Here is a 16,396-nt window from a genome sequence, read left to right on the forward strand (position 1 = left end):
ATGATATCATCATATCTAGAAAACCAAAACTAAATACTAAATAAAAATAATTTAAAAGAATCAAATTAAAAAAAAAAATTGAGTAACAAGAAAAAAGACATGGACTCTTCCACTACTTATGCAAATCAACTCATGATATTTGCAATAAAAAACAATTGAACATATGTTTAAGTTTCAAATTCTACCATCAAAATTCTAATTCTTTTAAATAAATAAAATTGAATTTTATTTTGCTAAATAGAGTAATATTATATTTTCTTAATACTATAAAATCCCATATGCAGATATAAAAAAATTTACCTAGACCAATTAAAATCATCAAAATTTTAAATCACTAAATAAAAATAAAAATAATTGAGGGATAAAAAAATATGAAGGACAAGAGAAGGGAATTATTATGTGAATCCCTAGTGATTCCTTAGCCTATTTGTTTCTATCTTTCAAAGTGTTTTTAAAATAATTTATTTATTTTTATTTTTTATTTAATTCAAATTAATATCTTTAATGTTTTCAAATCATTTTAATGTGTTTATGTTAAAAATATTTTTTTTAAAATAAAAAAATTATTAATATATATTTTAACATGAAAAGTTTCTTGAAAAATAACCATAACCACGTTGCCAAATAAACAATAAACTATCTTAATTTTTTTAAAATAATATAATTTTTTATTGATTTTAATATTTATTCTTTTATTTTCATTGTTTGATTGTATTTTTTTAGAAAGGGAAAGGAGGAAAATTTCACCTTTCTTTTTATTATTTATTATAAATCATTAGTATATTTTCCTAAATGGAGGAAAATAATAATAATTATTATTTTTAACATATGAGCATTTTACTGACAAGCCAGAACAGGCGTACATACTTATGAAAAATGGGGGGAAAACTTGATGGAGGAGGGGGATTAGATAAATAAGAAAAAGAGATTAAAATGGTCATAGTAAGAAAATGTAAGAAATAGAAAGATGAATTAATGCCAATAATCCATTAAAGTACAGTTTTCTTTCTTGAAGCTCCTCGCAGCTCTCTCCCTTCCCTGCGTCTAAAATGGTTTCAAGATACTGTAGAGCACTCTGTGTGTCTATTCAAAGGAATGGAGGGTTTTTGCTTAGCTCAAAATGATTTAAATTTTACAATAATGAGGAAAAATAGCCCATTGCTAACCTCCTATGCATATAATGGCCAAAATTCTAAGGTAATTTTGGATTGATGTACAAGGACAATCTAATTTTGGCCGAATTTCTATACAAGGAACCCTGGAGAGTGGAGACAAGGGGACTGTAGAGGTGGCGTTTTTTCCTTCAAAATTATCCTATATTATAAGATTGTTCTGTTCTTGTCTTGAATATTATTCTGTCGTGTTTTCAACGTCCATTATACTAATCTAAATGCTACTTATCACTTGACCCAACCCAACTCACAACCTCAGTACACAGAGAATTAAATTGAACTAAAAGAAACCTAAATTAGATCAAAGTTTTATTGTGAAAACATTTTATGTACACTCATTTTATTATGGATTCTCTCGGTGGTTTTTATTTTTTATTTTTTTGCCTGTAAGATTTTTTTTTATTACGGTTACTTATAAGTGATTTTTTAAAAAAAATTCATTTATTATTATTATTTTTATTTACTTTTTTTTATCAATATTGTGATATTGAATTGATAATCAATTTTACAGAAAACAAAAATTAGTTTTATTGCTTATGAAAAATAATATAAAATTTCAAGGACTAAATTTGAAGGAGCAACAACATAAGTTTTTTTTTTATTATTAATTATTGTTCAGGATGTGTATTTTTAAATATTTTTTCCTAAATAATTTCTTCACTTTTTTTGGTCTTTGAGTTTGAAAATTTAATATTTTAATCCTAAATTTTATTTTATTTATATTTTAGAATTTGAGAGAAAGAAAGTTGCTAGAAAATGATGAACGGAAGGAAAATTCATCCATTGATTACATCTTGACAACAACAACAAAAATTAATTTTAATATTAATGAGTTTTATTTATAGAGGGGAGTTCTATTAAGGTGTTTTAGAGCTTTTATCTTGAAAAAAAAAAAAGTAAATTAGGGTTGAGAAATTTTTTTGATTAATTTAATTTTGTGTTTTTTGGACTATTTGTAGGATTTTTGTGTTGAGAAATTAATTTGTTGATATTCTAATTGTATTTATTGGATTTTTTAGATAAAAATAAATTAAAAAACAAATTTTTAAATCCCAAAACCCCAGCATGGTCACCTCTTCGATGGCAAGATGAAATTGTTACAGTAAAAAGCCGATGGGAAGATATACAAGCCTCAGGGCTCAATCTAGGCTTCCAGCCAAGATGGATTTAAAGGGTTCTCGGGGAGCTTCAATTGGAGGACCCTTTGCTCAAAATATTGCTTCCAAATAAGAAGAAAAGGAAAGAAAGCCACGAGGAAATCTGATTCCATAGTTAAGACAAACCCTTTGTTAATTTTACTTTGCAATAGACTTAGCTCAACATTGTCAAGCCACTCACGATGTTTGCTTTATGTTTTTTTTCTAAAAAAAGAAAGCGTGGATGTCATCCGTTCCTTGTAAAAAATAAAAAATAAAATAAGTGTGTCGGCCTAACCTTACAAGCTCAAATGCATCAAACCTTTATATTTGTTGCTGGGATGTTTAGGCTTGGTTCTTTTCTTCTTTCTTTTTTTTTCTTTTTGTTTTGTTTTGATTTAAATGCATTGTAAAAAGATGCTTTCCCTGTTATTTCATTTACTATTTAACTTCGTCAAGGATCTTAAATAATATTATAGGTTTTTATAGGGATGTTAATAAATTGTTTTTCAATTTTATATACTAGATATACAAAAATTAAAAAAGAGCTTGTGGATGTTTATTTAAAATCAAATTTTGTTTAATAGATTTTTTATATATTTTGTCATATTTATTAATTTTCCTTACCTTAATTCACATACAAAATAAATTATTTTTAATCTTGCTTTTAAGTTCATGAAATGTTTTTTTTTAAATGGTTCTCGAAGTTAAAAAAAAATGCATGTTTTTGCTAAAACAATAGAGAGATGTATTAATAAGAAACTGGAGTTTAGATTGAAAAAAATACATTTTTTTTATTTATTTTAAATGGTTTAAATTTTTTACAAACTTCTATTTTAATTTTTACTACCCTTTATTAAAAAAGCATTTTCTTGATAAAAAAAAAACTATATCATTGTTTTAAAAAAGATTAAATTTTTTTTACAATGATATTACCATTGTTTTATTCTGGCTCTCCCAACAATGGAAGCTTTCAGCTTGCTAAGGATCTGGAGAGGTGGTGGCGGTGGCGGTGGCGGTGGCGATGCTACTATTGGTAGTGCTGTAGTGTTGTGGGTGCGATGGAGAAGGTAATTATATAACTTGCGCGCTACCACAATTGTCACTGTTGTGTCTCCGAACTGCGCGGAAACTGATGATGAGAATGATGACGATGATGGGCCTTTTTTTGACTTGGAGTTTGCAGTTCCTGACGAAGAAGAAGAGGAAGGAGCAGAAAGCAAAGATGAGATAAAAGAAAACAATGGTGCTGGTTCTGATGAGGAAAACGATGCTGCTGACACTTCTGGTGATGATGATGATGGGATGGACGAAGAGAGGGAGTTCAATTTCACTCTCTCTTCGGCGTCTAGCAATGACAGGAGGGATCAAAATCTTGCTCTTTCTCCTTCCGATGATTTGTTTTTCAAAGGAAGGCTTGTGCCGATTGAGTCATCCTCGCTTGAGCTGAACTCCAAATCCTCTCAGTTTTCGGTGTCATTGCTAAAATCTGCTACAAAATTTCGCGTCTTCATGTCGGGATTGAAGAGAAAACCAAACACTACAACAACAAATGAAAAGACAGAAGCTAACGTGCCGACATTAGCTTCTGCTGCTCTCTGCCATTACAGACAAAGATGCATCCATATTTTTTTTGAATTAATTATTAACAAATGCTTTAATTTGTGGATTCTTATTGTTGTTGGCAGATCTTATGGTATCAAATTTGTTTTGCCTTTCAGTTTCTGGAGAGGTGGGATTCTCAAGATGATGAGATGTAACAATAATTGATTCTTGGCTTTTAGGGTTTTTATACGGGGGAAGAAAATCAAATAGGTGGCGTTTTTGTTATTTTTTTGGATTATTGTCTCTTCAGTTGTTAAATGGAAAATAATTATTAAACGCACTAAAAAAATAATATTATATTTTTTTATTTTATTAAGTCAGTATTTTATTTTTTTTATTTTATAGATAGCATTTTTGTTATTTTAATAAGTCGATATTATATTTTTTTTACCAAGAAAATTAATTTCTTAGTTAGATGTATTTCATTTCATTAGTTTTGTATACAAGAAGCATGCATGTGTGATCCCATGATTAATTTTTTTAAAAAGGAAACTGTTTTTAAGATCAAAATAATAAATTTGTTTAAATTTCTGATGAATTTTCAAAAATCCAATAAAGAAACAATGCTGGGAATTTTTATTTGCAAACCACACACAGAACATTAAAAAATCTACATGCTAAGCCCATGAGGGCTGGAATGGACTTGCATCAAAGCATTATGGATTATTCATGGGCCCTGCATCCTATATCATGCAAAAACATTCTAATTTTAGGCCCTCTTTCTTTTCTGGGATAGGCTAGGCATAGACCCATAAAATCACAAAATACAATAAATAAATAAATAAATCCCAACATTTTATTTTTCATTTTAATTTAATAGCGAAAGACAGAAACTTGGACCAGCTTGGCTAACCCGGTTCCCTGTTGGCTCGCTGCTTTCATAACAAATGCTAGCAATTCGACCGATCGAAGAGATAACTTAATCTCACATCATCGGCTGTAAAAGCGAAAGTGAAAAATAAATTGCTAGTGGAGGAGTAATAGCTCTCTCATGGTGCTGCTGAGTCAACATTGATTACTTTTAAAATAATATTATTTTAATATATTTTAAAAAAAAAATTAAAATAACATTATTATGAATGAAAAATTCAATAGAATTAATCAGGTGTATTTCATGTATATTTTATTGAGTCAACCGAGTAATTAGTTGGCATAACAAATTATACAAATTTAACCAGGTTTTTTTTTCAAAATAATTAGAGAAAAAGAACTTGGCTCTAATCATGCTTTAGATTACTAAACCACCCAATTAACATGTTGGATTATTTAAGTTTAATAATTACTAGTATTTTTACCTGTATTTTATTATGGGTTAAATTATTCTTTTTTTTTAATTTAAATTTAAGAGCATGGAGATATTTTTACAGTACCATTAAATTTTATTAAACAATTTAATTTTGAAACTTGTTAATACAGCTTCTTATCTAACTTGATTTTTAAATTAAATCGTGTGAGAATTGATTCAAAGTGAATTATTAAATTTAATAGGTTCAAAGACAGTTCAGATAACCGATAAAATACATGACATAACTTTATAAAAAAATTTAAAATAATAATTTTTTTTTGTATTGAAACGATACCAGATTGAATCGATCTTGATCACCTTGCTACGTGAATTATAGATTTTAGTAGGTTTAATAACTTTGTTGTTTAAAGGCAATGCAAATAACCGATAAAACACATGACATAACTTTATAAAAAATTTTAAAATAATAATTTTTTTTGTATTGAAACGATGCCAGATTGAATCGATCTTGGTCACCTTGCTACGTGAATTATGGATTTTAGTAGGTTTAATAACTTTGTTGTTTTTATAAATTATTTTTGTTTAATTTTATGATAACATTAGATGCTTTCAAAATTGAGAAATCAACTCTAAAAAAACATTTATTTGAAATTATGATAATCTTATAGAAAATAAAAAAAAAATCATAAATTTTATTTATCAACCAATCCATTAAAAAAATTAAAATAGCATAAACGAAAAATAACACATATTAGGTTTGATGGATATAGAAAAATTAAAATAGCATAAAAAAAAAATAACACATATTAGGTTTGATGGATAGACTCACTAAACCAGTAAATTAGATAACCTGAGTCAACATATTAAATCTGCAAACCAAGTAATAGACTTATTGGGATTAATAACTTATTTTTTTAAATTACTGGTTATTTAACTATATAATAACAAAAATAGACGATTGTAAAATCGAACGTTAAACTAATACCAATTTTTTTTTAAAATTATAATAACCTCATAAAAAGTAAAACGAAACAAATTATAAAACTTATTTTTTAATTAGTTCAATATCAAATGATAAAATAAAAAATTAATTTATAAAAAAATGTTAAGCTCCTCATATATGTCAACAGGTTCATGAACTTTTTAAAATTCAATAACATGTTTTTTTTTAATATTTTTTAATTATATAATAAAAAAAACATTTTTATAAATAAAAAATTAATTTATAAAAAAAGTTAAGCACCTCATATATGTCAACAGGTTCATGAATTTTTTAAAATTCAATAACATGTTTTTTTTAAATATTTTTTAATTATATAATAAAAAAAACAATTACATAATCGAGCTCATTGAAAAAAAAAGGTGTCATGCTAAACCCACCAACCTGACAACTTGGGTTACCTAATAAACCAAGTCATTGACTTTACAAAACTTATTAATCTATTTTTTTAAAATTATTTTATAATTAACCAAAACTTTTTTAAATAACGATGTTGAGATATTTTGATGCTGTAATAACCATATAAAAAATTAAAATAAATTATCAACTCTAAACCCCATAAATATATTATATAAGGTATAAAGAATAAATTAAAAAAAATAACTAAAAACAAATGGGTAAAAAAAAAAAAATATATTATATAAGGTATAAATAATAAATTAAAAAAAATCAATAACTAAAAACAAATGGGTAAAAAAAAAAGCCAATGAATTATTATTATTATAATCCACGGTATCAATGGATTTTCCCCCAGCTTTATTTATAATAATAATAATGTCGGGAACAGGCTAATGAGGTATGAAAGGAGCCGAGCTGAGCCGAACAACGTGACAGAGGATACATGGATTGCCGATATCTTCTCTAGTTCTAGTATCGTTTGTCATGTAAGAAAATGCAACCCAAAGGAAATTGGATAAGGATTTAAAGGCCCACCTTTCATTTCCCTCTCTTTAGTCTTTACTGGCCATTTATTACTCAATCGGCAGCTCTCAACACTTTCACCAGACAGACAGACTGAAAAAAAAGAAGAAAAAAAAATCTCTTTTTATTTTTGAGGTGGAGGTACACTTCTTGCTTGATTCTTTGTTAATGGGTCATAGAATTTGATGCTTCTTTATGTGTTCCTGTGACTTTGCATTGTTGGCTGTTTTTTATCTTGTGGGTTTTTATTATAACCTGCCAGTTTTGCCTTGTTTGTGGTTGTCAGCCTTTATCAAGTTTTTCTATTTGGTAATGCTTTCTGTTTGTCGAAATGAGTGTCTAGTCTTTGAATATGAAGATATTATATATATATTACAGCCCTCTTCTTTTGAATGTTATAATATCTTCTTAGTGCTAGTGTTCAAATGAGTGGTTTCATTTGAATTAGGAGTTTTCTGCTAGATTTTAGAATTGTTTGTGCATTGAGGTTTATTCAGCTATATGGCTAAAGATATTCTAGAAAGGGCCAGTCAGTTCAAATTTCCCATTGAAGACAATAATTTGACTCGAAAATTATGATAATTAATCAAGATATTGGAATTTTGATGCACTTACTCTATTGAAGTTGACCGTTTGCAATTCGCTGGAGTTCAGTATAAAACAGACTTATCCAGACATTTTGAGTTTCCCATTTTTATTCGTGACAGAATTCAGAACTTTGTCTGATTACTTGGCCAGTTTTTGTCTACATGAGTTCATGTCACAGAATCTTGATAGAAAACAATTTAAGCTATGTATGTTTCATGTAAACCTCAATCTTGGGGATGGTTGTGTAGAATGGAGTGCAATGTCTAATGCTTTGATGAAATTGTTTCAAGTTAGGCATTTGGGCATGATGGGATTGAACCAATATGAACTACCAACTAACCTTATCAGACAGGATGAACTTGAAGAGGAATTGTTTTTGCCAACAGTGTTAATGAGCCAGAGTTTTCTGCGTGAAGTTCAATGGTTCTTGCCGTTTTGAAGTTTGCTATTGTTTATTCTGCTACTGAAAAACCAAGACTTGATTTCTTTTGCTGTAATTAGGCCTGTTATTACCAGATACATTGACTGAGACATAGCTGATGTTGTCATCTGTTGATTGTGTGCTCACAGCTGTTAGCCTGTGATGTGAATTACTGAACATGAAGCTCATTTCAGGAGAAAATTTCTTTATATGTTTCCGGACTAGTACTTCTGTATGTGATTGCAAAGTGTTGATTGTTCACTTATAGTACTTTATCCTTGTTTATGATTGTTAAAGATATTTTGCATCTGATTTTTGCGCAAGTGGTAACTGGAACTTTCATCTTTTAGTTTCAGGGAAGATCAATAAAGTCCAGTGCATCTATTTTTCATTTCTGAACAGGTGAAGATTGGGATGAAAAGTTTAGTTTAGCTGCAGCGCAAACTTTGCAATTCAAGTAAACATGACACCTGTGCTCCCGTGTTCTACAAGTAATATTTGTCTCATTCCTGGAACTGCTTTTTCAATAAAGAAGAATAATAGTCTCAAAAATGGAAGTTTGTCGAGGAAATCTACAAAATATGCATCATCCTCACAAAGACTTGTGTTGCCTCTTCCTGGTTTTGTTAAGTTGTTCCCACAATACCACAGGGATTGTGCTATGGTCCATAGATCTGGAGCGCATACTGTATCAGCCACAGGGACTGATGTAGCAGTAGAGGAGCCGGATTCACCTGTTGTTGATAAAGATTCTGATGGGGTTACGGAGATTCCAGCAGATGCAGTTGAAACAATTGATTCCTCCACAAAAGCAGGTTCAAGTCCTGCTCCAGCTCAATCTAGTCGTTCAAAGGGCAGTAGGAAAAGTGAGATGCCACCTGTAAAGAATGAGGACCTGGTTCCTGGTGCAACATTTACGGGCAAAGTAAGGTCAATCCAGCCATTTGGTGCTTTTGTTGATTTTGGAGCTTTCACAGATGGACTTGTACATGTTTCAAAGTTGAGTGACAGCTTTGTTAAGGATGTTGGAAGTGTTGTATCTGTTGGTCAAGAAGTAAAGGTGAGGTTAGTTGAGGCAAACACCGAGACAGGGCGGATTTCTCTTACTATGCGTGAAAATGATGATATGAATAAGTTTCAGCAACGGAATGATTCTCCTGCCACTGGGAGCAGCAATAGGCAGGCTGCCCGAAGGAACACTTCAAAGCCCAACCAAAGAAAAGAAGAGGTAAAAAGCTCAAAGTTTGTTAAAGGGCAGAATCTAGAGGGCACAGTAAAAAATCTGACCAGGTCTGGTGCTTTTATATCCCTTCCTGAGGGTGAGGAAGGATTCCTACCCAGATCAGAAGAATCTGATGATGTATTTGCAGGCATGATGGGGGACTCATCACTGCAGATTGGCCAGGAAGTCAGTGTCAGGGTATTGCGTATGACAAGGGGACAAGTTACCTTGACAATGAAAAAAGAAGACGCTGGTAAATTGGACACAGAGCTTATCCAAGGGATTGTCCACACAGCGACGAACCCATTTGTGCTGGCTTTCCGTAAGAACAAGGATATTGCTGCATTTTTGGATGAAAGGGAGATAGCAACAGAACAGCCTGAAAAACCAATACCTTCAGTGCAAATAGGAGAGAAAAACCAAACTGAACCTTTACCTAATATTGCTGAAGTGCAGGACCAACCAGTAAGCAATGATGAGGCACCGAGCAGCATCCCTTCAATGGTGGATGAATCGGTAGAGGGTGATGAGACTTCTTTAAAGGAGGTGGTTGTGGGTGCCAATGTTGCCTCTGATGAGAAGCAGCCAGAAACTGTTGAATCTAGTGTTGATAGTACAGTACAGACCGAAGAGAAAGAAGCAGAGGTCACTGGCTATAAGGAGCCAGAAAGCATAGAGTCTAGCACACCACAAAATGTGGACGATACAGTTCAGACATTAGAGAAGAAAGCAGTGGCTGATGATGATAAGGAGCCAGAAAGCATGGAATCTAGCACATCACAAAATGCGGATGATACAGTTCAGGCCTTAGAAAAAGAATCAGAGGCCAATGATAAGGAGCCAGAAAGCATAGAGTCTAGTTTATCACAAAGTGTTGATGATAGTGTTGCAGGATCAGGTACGCAAACCAGATATATCTTCCCCAGAATAGCATGAATAATAAACAATCATTATATAACTAGATGCAAGAAATTCATATTTATAAAAAGTTTTATAGGCCAATGTTCCGTTTCTCTTTTCCTTTTCTTTTTCCTAGCTGGTGAATAAAAATTTAACCAAAAGATATTTACTAAGAAAAGGGGTTTTTAAGGCGCATCAAACCTGACCATGACAATGGTTCTTGTCGAACTTTTCTTTCCTTGAGATCTTGTCATGGGCGTACTTCATGTTTTAGACAATGATAATGAGGAATAACCTAAGTCCAAAACTTGGATAAGTATGTCATGTCCATGGGCTTACTCTTTCATTTAAATGAAAGTACTGGTGGCATATCTTGTATTTGTTCTTCTGCCTCAAAGCATTAAAAAATCATTTTAGTTTGCCACCTTTAAAATTTTGAGTCTTCTAGTTGAATCTGTAGGTGTTTCCTTTTGCATTAAATGTTAATTATGTTTTTATTTCATTTTCCTGAGAAACTGTTATGATCTGTTAATAGATAAGGTAGAAAGCATAGAAAATTCTGATGCATCTGGAGATACATCCGAGGCTCAAATTATATCTTCAGAAAGTCGAACCAGTGAAGAAGTTGTTGAGAACCAAGTTAAAAGTATTGAGGATGAAAAGCAGATTCAAACTCCTGCTGCTGAGACTGAAATTACTTCGGCCTCACAACTTGAAGATAAAAAGGTGGAACCTGAGCCCGAGATAAATGGCACTGTGGGTGCTTCAAACGGACAAAGTGGCAGTCTTTCTCCCAAGGAGAGTGTGACTACAGGTTTTTACCTTTTCCATATCTTTTGATCTTTGTGCTTGCTCAAACGAATTCAGAAACTGATGTCAAGTCCAAGCCCAAAATGGCAACATGAAAGCTGAAACATGGAGTCAAAAAGGAGTGCTTGGCACTGGTCTCTGAATGAGAATGTGAATAATTTGGTCTGAGAAAATATGTTCTTTTCTAGTGTTTTGCTTTCGACAATGATGTGTTTGTCTAGTTGAGTATCCTTTCATAATGCAACAAAGTTAGCATTCCAGGTTCAATTCCAGGAAACTGAATGGGTTGTGCCTAACCTCTCAATGATCACATAGAAGGTGATTGACATTCGCTGCTGCTTTTCTGATCATAAATAAATTGAGGTATAGAAAATAGAATTCGGTAACTAGTTGCAAAATTAATGTGTCAGTTTATATCTGTCGCCAAATCATATAGGGATTTGTCAATACCAGCACTGGTTCTCAAGACCATGGCCAAGGATAGATTCTAATCTATGTTTTTTGCAACATTTAATTTTGCCATCAGGTTATGACAAGAGTATCAGGGCCACATGTTACCAATTACAGGGTGTTGCTATTGTCCAGAATTTTCTTATTTTTCTGATGTTTGTGATTGCTTTGATCTCCTATTAGCGATTAGCCTCCCCCTCTACCTATGTATTAATTTATTATTTGTTCCTTGGGTTGTAGCAACTATATCTCCAGCTCTAGTGAAGCAACTTCGTGAAGACACAGGAGCAGGAATGATGGATTGCAAGAAAGCCCTTTCAGAAACTGGAGGGGACATTGTTAAAGCTCAGGAGTTCCTTAGAAAGAAAGGTTTAGCAAGTGCAGAAAAGAAAGCTAGTAGAGCCACAGCTGAAGGAAGAATTGGTTCGTACATTCATGATAGCAGGATTGGGGTCCTAGTAGAAGTGAACTGTGAAACAGATTTTGTCTCCCGTGGTGACATTTTCAAGGAGCTGGTGGATGATCTAGCCATGCAGGTGGCTGCATGCCCTCAGGTTCAGTACCTTGTTACAGAAGATGTGCCTGAAGATATTTTAAACAAGGAAAAAGAGATTGAAATGCAGAAGGAAGATCTCTTGTCAAAACCGGAGCAAATAAGATCAAAGATTGTAGAAGGGCGTATAAGGAAGAGGCTTGAGGAGCTGGCATTGCTGGAGCAGCCCTACATTAAGAATGACAAGGTAGTAGTGAAGGACTGGGTGAAGCAGACAATTGCAACAATTGGTGAAAATATTAAAGTGAAGAGGTTTGTTCGCTACAATCTTGGTGAAGGCTTGGAGAAGAAGAGCCAGGATTTTGCTGCTGAGGTGGCTGCTCAAACTGCAGCAAAACCAGCAGAACCTGCAAAAGAGCTGCCTGCAGAAGCAGAAGCCAAGGAAACTGCTCAAAAGTAAGTTACCTCTCCTTTTGGATTCAGAAGAGAAATGCTCTGATGATCACACATCATGAGTTTGTGTGTCAGATATAGAATGTGCTTTTGTGTTGCGTGTGTGTCTGAATGGTGCCCACCCCAATGATGCTTTTTTAAAATTGTGATGGACTTGGAAAAAAAAATTCCTCCTGAATAATGAAATGACAGGAAGGTTTTTGAAGTGATAAAAGAGATCATGGAGTAAAAAATGTAGATGAGAATTAATCAGCCGCATTGTTGTACATTTGTTGTGCATGCATGTGTGTTTGTGTCTGAATGAAATTTTGGATAAACAATTCTTACTGTTATATATATATATATATAATTGCACCCACTGCGTAAAGTTTTGCTCTGCTTCATGTTGATGGTGATTAGGTTAGTATATGAGGCAGTCTTTTGGCACATGAAGATATTAGTTCAATTTATAGATATCAAGTAGAAGTTGAATCAGTTGGAAAATCAAACAAACAGATCAATTTTACTTTCAGCACATGCACTGCCCTACTCTTTTCCTAACCCTTGGGTATAATTTAGAAGTCTTTCAAATGGATGATAAATTAGTAGCCTACAGAAGGTTCAAGGCAGTGTTACCAATTTTCATATGGATTTTATGTTCTGTCACCATGTAATATAAGGATCTATTGTGGTCCATCGCCTAGAGTTATACATTTGTGTCCTAGTGACTGAAGCATTAAAGTTTCACGTATTGCATTGAAAGGAAACAGTTGACCTCTTTAAGATTTTCTAAGTTTCACGTATGCCCTGCTCTATTTTTCAGGCCACCAGCAGTAGTAGTTTCTGCTGCTCTTGTTAAACAACTGCGGGAGGAAACTGGAGCTGGAATGATGGACTGCAAGAAGGCTCTCTCTGAAACTGGAGGGGATCTTGAGAAGGCACAAGAGTATCTCAGAAAGAAGGGTCTTTCAGCTGCTGATAAAAAATCCAGCCGTCTTGCAGCTGAAGGCAGAATTGGTTCGTATATCCATGACTCCCGTATTGGAGTGCTGATAGAAGTAAACTGTGAAACTGACTTCGTGGGAAGAAGTGAAAAATTCAAGGAATTGGTTGATGATCTAGCAATGCAAGTTGTGGCCTGCCCACAAGTGCAGTTTGTATCAGTTGAAGATATTCCTGAGAGCATTCGGAACAAAGAAAAGGAGCTTGAAATGCAGAGAGACGATCTTATGTCTAAACCAGAGAACATAAGAGAGAAGATTGTCGAGGGCAGGATCTCAAAGAGGTTCGGAGAGCTTGCTCTTCTAGAGCAGCCATTCATCAAGAATGATAGTGTTTTGGTGAAGGATTTGGTGAAACAGACTGTTGCTGCTCTTGGGGAGAACATAAAAGTCCGCAGGTTTGTTCGGTTTACTCTTGGAGAATCAACTGAAGATACAAAAACAGGAGCCAAAGCATGAGACAGGAAAATGCCTCTCGAAGCAAAATAATTGAAACAAATCAAGCCAGGTCTTGGAAACCTGACAAAAATGAGACAGGCAGGCATTGTTGAAACTAATTTTGGATGAGAGCAATCTGATTTTTTTTTTCTTTCTCGTGATTATAGCAAGCTAGTCCTTGTTATGTAGCTTTACCTTCGTACCATGATCACTGAATTTTTTTTTTTTTTTTGTGGGAATCTACATGTTATAAAATGTCAAGAAGAGCATCTCCACATTCGCCATATCCATTTTCTTTTCTACTGTTCATTTTCAATCTCCTCCATGTTATTACACAAACAATTAACACATAGCCTTTAGTTTTTTTTCATGATATACCAATCATTTATCGTTTATTATTTATAGGACTCACATTCTGTATTAATTAACTGATAAATCGGTTTATATGAAAATTTAATATGAAAAACTTGTTTGTAAATTATTATACTTTGTTTCTAAACAAAAACAGTACAAGTTGCTTTTGAGATGCCAAGATGCTTTCCAGCGTTGTTTTTGCTAAAAACTCTATGATATTTAAAGAATAATTTTTTATTCTTACTCCTATAAGAGAGAAACGCAAAGCAGAGAATACATATATCATTTTAAGTGAAAATATTTTTATTATTTTTAATAGGTTTTAGATTTAATTTTTTTCTTTCATGATATATTTTGTCATACCTTTCTAAGTATTATAAAAACTCACTGCACATTTGCTTAAATTATAAAATTAGAATTGGAGTGGGGTTGATACGAAAAAATATATCATTGATGAAGAAATTAAATCTAGAACTTATTATAAATTCACAAATCCCTTTAGAGTTAGATAAAGGGTAGTCCTAGCGAAAATTAATTTCAAGAGTGCGCACTTAACGGTTGATCAGTTTGTTTAATAAAATTAATCGATAATTATATATGTTAATAAACACTAAAAAGAATTATTAATAATAAACAAAGATTAAATTGAAATGCTAAGCAAATGATGTAGATAAAAAACCATGATATGGCGACGTACCATGCTATTTAACATATTAATTTAATTATGTATCCTCAATATATTTGGAAAAAAAAAGAATTCAATCAAAACAAAATAACTTATTTGCATAGTTACATTGTTTTTTATTTATCAAGCCTCACCGTATATTATGGTCCCTTACATGGCTTGGGTTTCAAAATCAATTGTGTTGAAGTTAGCACAGCATGACGTGTTTAAGCAAGCGAGCTCATATGTGACCCCGTCATCATGTTTAAAACCTGATTTGGCTTCAAAACCTTTTTAAAGTCATTATTGTTATAATATTTGCCTAACTTGACCAGGCTTAATTGTTAAATAATAAATTTTTAAATGATAAAATAAAATAAAATAAAATAAAATAAAACAAAAAAATATTATATTGGATCAATCCGGTTATCTTAAATTAATTTGTTAAATTTATAACTTAAATTATAAACATGAACATAATGAACTAACCTGGTTTGGTCATTTACTTCTCTCATTTTCTTTCTCTTTGATGAGGCCTTCATCAGGCTTGGATAGGATGAAACATAAAACTAAATTGAAAAATTAACAAAAAATTATGAATTAAATAAAAAAATTAAAAAGTTATCACATAAATTAAAAAAATAATATGAATAAGTATTTAATAATAACTAACAAGTTCGGCACTCATACAAGTGCGTGAGAAAGCTTCTTATAATTAATAGCAATATATAGTATTTTATGATTTTATATTATAGTTATAATTTTAAAATTCAGCCTAGTGGGTTGATCTAGGACCTGGTTGATTAGAGGCCAAAACTAGGTTAGATTTAAAAACATTAAAAACTTTAATAATTCACAAAACTCAATAAAAAATCCAGTTATAATTATTTATATAAAAAAAATTATTGTAGTTGAGCAGGTGACCAGTTACTGGAACACACCAAATAACCTAAGCTTTGGACTGCATCTACCACCACCAAGCCAGGTTTAATATCTCTAATTATGGCTGTCATTGATGTCATTAGTTGTCTTGGCTGAGATTCCTTCCAGGTTATGCATGTCAGTGTCTCAGCAACGACATGACTCTAACGACCATTCTCCTCCTTTTTTTTTTTTTTCTTTTCTTTCTATCCTCTCATAGTTTCCGTCTCTGGCTTGAAAAAAACAAAAGCCACTGCTATATTAAGAAAAAACTAAAACTGCTCAGCCTTTCATTGTAGCAATCCATAGTAAAAAGCTGAGCTATTTTTTTCTTTTTTTTTTGTTTCTTTTTTTTTTCATTTCTTAAGCTGTTCTTTTAAGCAATTTTTTTATTTTTATTTTTTGATACCTTTAGCTTTTTTCTTTCTTTCTTTGTTTTTTTTTCTTTTGATACCTTTAGCTTTTTTTCTTTATTAGTTATTTTTTTCATGTTGGTTTTTTTATATGTTTTTTTTACTTAATCTATTTAATTATCACACTTTTATGATACAACTTTACAGCCAGACTCACATCCAAGCTTATTAGGTCTGGTATTGCAACTAAACCTACTCAAATGTGGGGT

The 16,396-nt window shown here is 32.0% G+C and overlaps 2 protein-coding genes across 3 annotated transcripts; both read left to right on the forward strand.

Annotated features, from left to right (window-relative positions):
* The first annotated feature begins 3,271 nt into the window (after positions 1-3,271).
* LOC105142458 (probable membrane-associated kinase regulator 2) lies at positions 3,272-4,068 on the forward strand. The gene is made up of 3 exons (XM_011050098.1): positions 3,272-3,378; positions 3,409-3,901; positions 3,997-4,068. Exons 1-3 carry the CDS (start codon positions 3,272-3,274, stop codon positions 4,066-4,068), a joined length of 672 nt encoding a protein of 223 aa, XP_011048400.1.
* Positions 4,069-7,043: 2,975 nt separating this feature from the next.
* EMB2726 (elongation factor Ts family protein) lies at positions 7,044-14,112 on the forward strand. Of its 2 annotated transcripts, none has more exons than XM_011050065.1 (5): positions 7,044-7,221; positions 8,440-10,209; positions 10,747-11,025; positions 11,712-12,420; positions 13,220-14,112. In XM_011050065.1, exons 2-5 carry the CDS (start codon positions 8,553-8,555, stop codon positions 13,854-13,856), a joined length of 3,282 nt encoding a protein of 1,093 aa, XP_011048367.1. In that variant the 5' UTR covers positions 7,044-7,221; positions 8,440-8,552; the 3' UTR covers positions 13,857-14,112. The 2 variants fall into 2 exon arrangements, with proteins under 2 accessions (XP_011048367.1, XP_011048368.1); XM_011050066.1 differs by having other exon boundaries at positions 7,044-7,215.
* Positions 14,113-16,396: the final 2,284 nt, after the last annotated feature.

The sequence above is a fragment of the Populus euphratica genome, unplaced genomic scaffold (genome assembly GCF_000495115.2).
Source record: "Populus euphratica unplaced genomic scaffold, PopEup_1.0 scaffold189.1, whole genome shotgun sequence".
NCBI lineage: Eukaryota > Viridiplantae > Streptophyta > Magnoliopsida > Malpighiales > Salicaceae > Populus > Populus euphratica.

Excerpts from the sequence above, each read along its gene's own strand:
- EMB2726 (XM_011050065.1), top strand. The coding sequence starts at position 8,553 with ATGACACCTGTGCTCCCGTGTTCTACAAGTAATATTTGTCTCATTCCT. Across the intron at positions 11,026-11,711 it reads CAAGGAGAGTGTGACTACAG|CAACTATATCTCCAGCTCTA; the intron begins GTTTTTACCTTT and ends CTTGGGTTGTAG. Across the intron at positions 12,421-13,219 it reads GCCAAGGAAACTGCTCAAAA|GCCACCAGCAGTAGTAGTTT; the intron begins GTAAGTTACCTC and ends TCTATTTTTCAG.
- LOC105142458 (XM_011050098.1), top strand. The coding sequence starts at position 3,272 with ATGGAAGCTTTCAGCTTGCTAAGGATCTGGAGAGGTGGTGGCGGTGGC. Across the intron at positions 3,379-3,408 it reads TTGTGGGTGCGATGGAGAAG|TGTCACTGTTGTGTCTCCGA; the intron begins GTAATTATATAA and ends CGCTACCACAAT. Across the intron at positions 3,902-3,996 it reads TGCCGACATTAGCTTCTGCT|ATCTTATGGTATCAAATTTG; the intron begins GCTCTCTGCCAT and ends TGTTGTTGGCAG.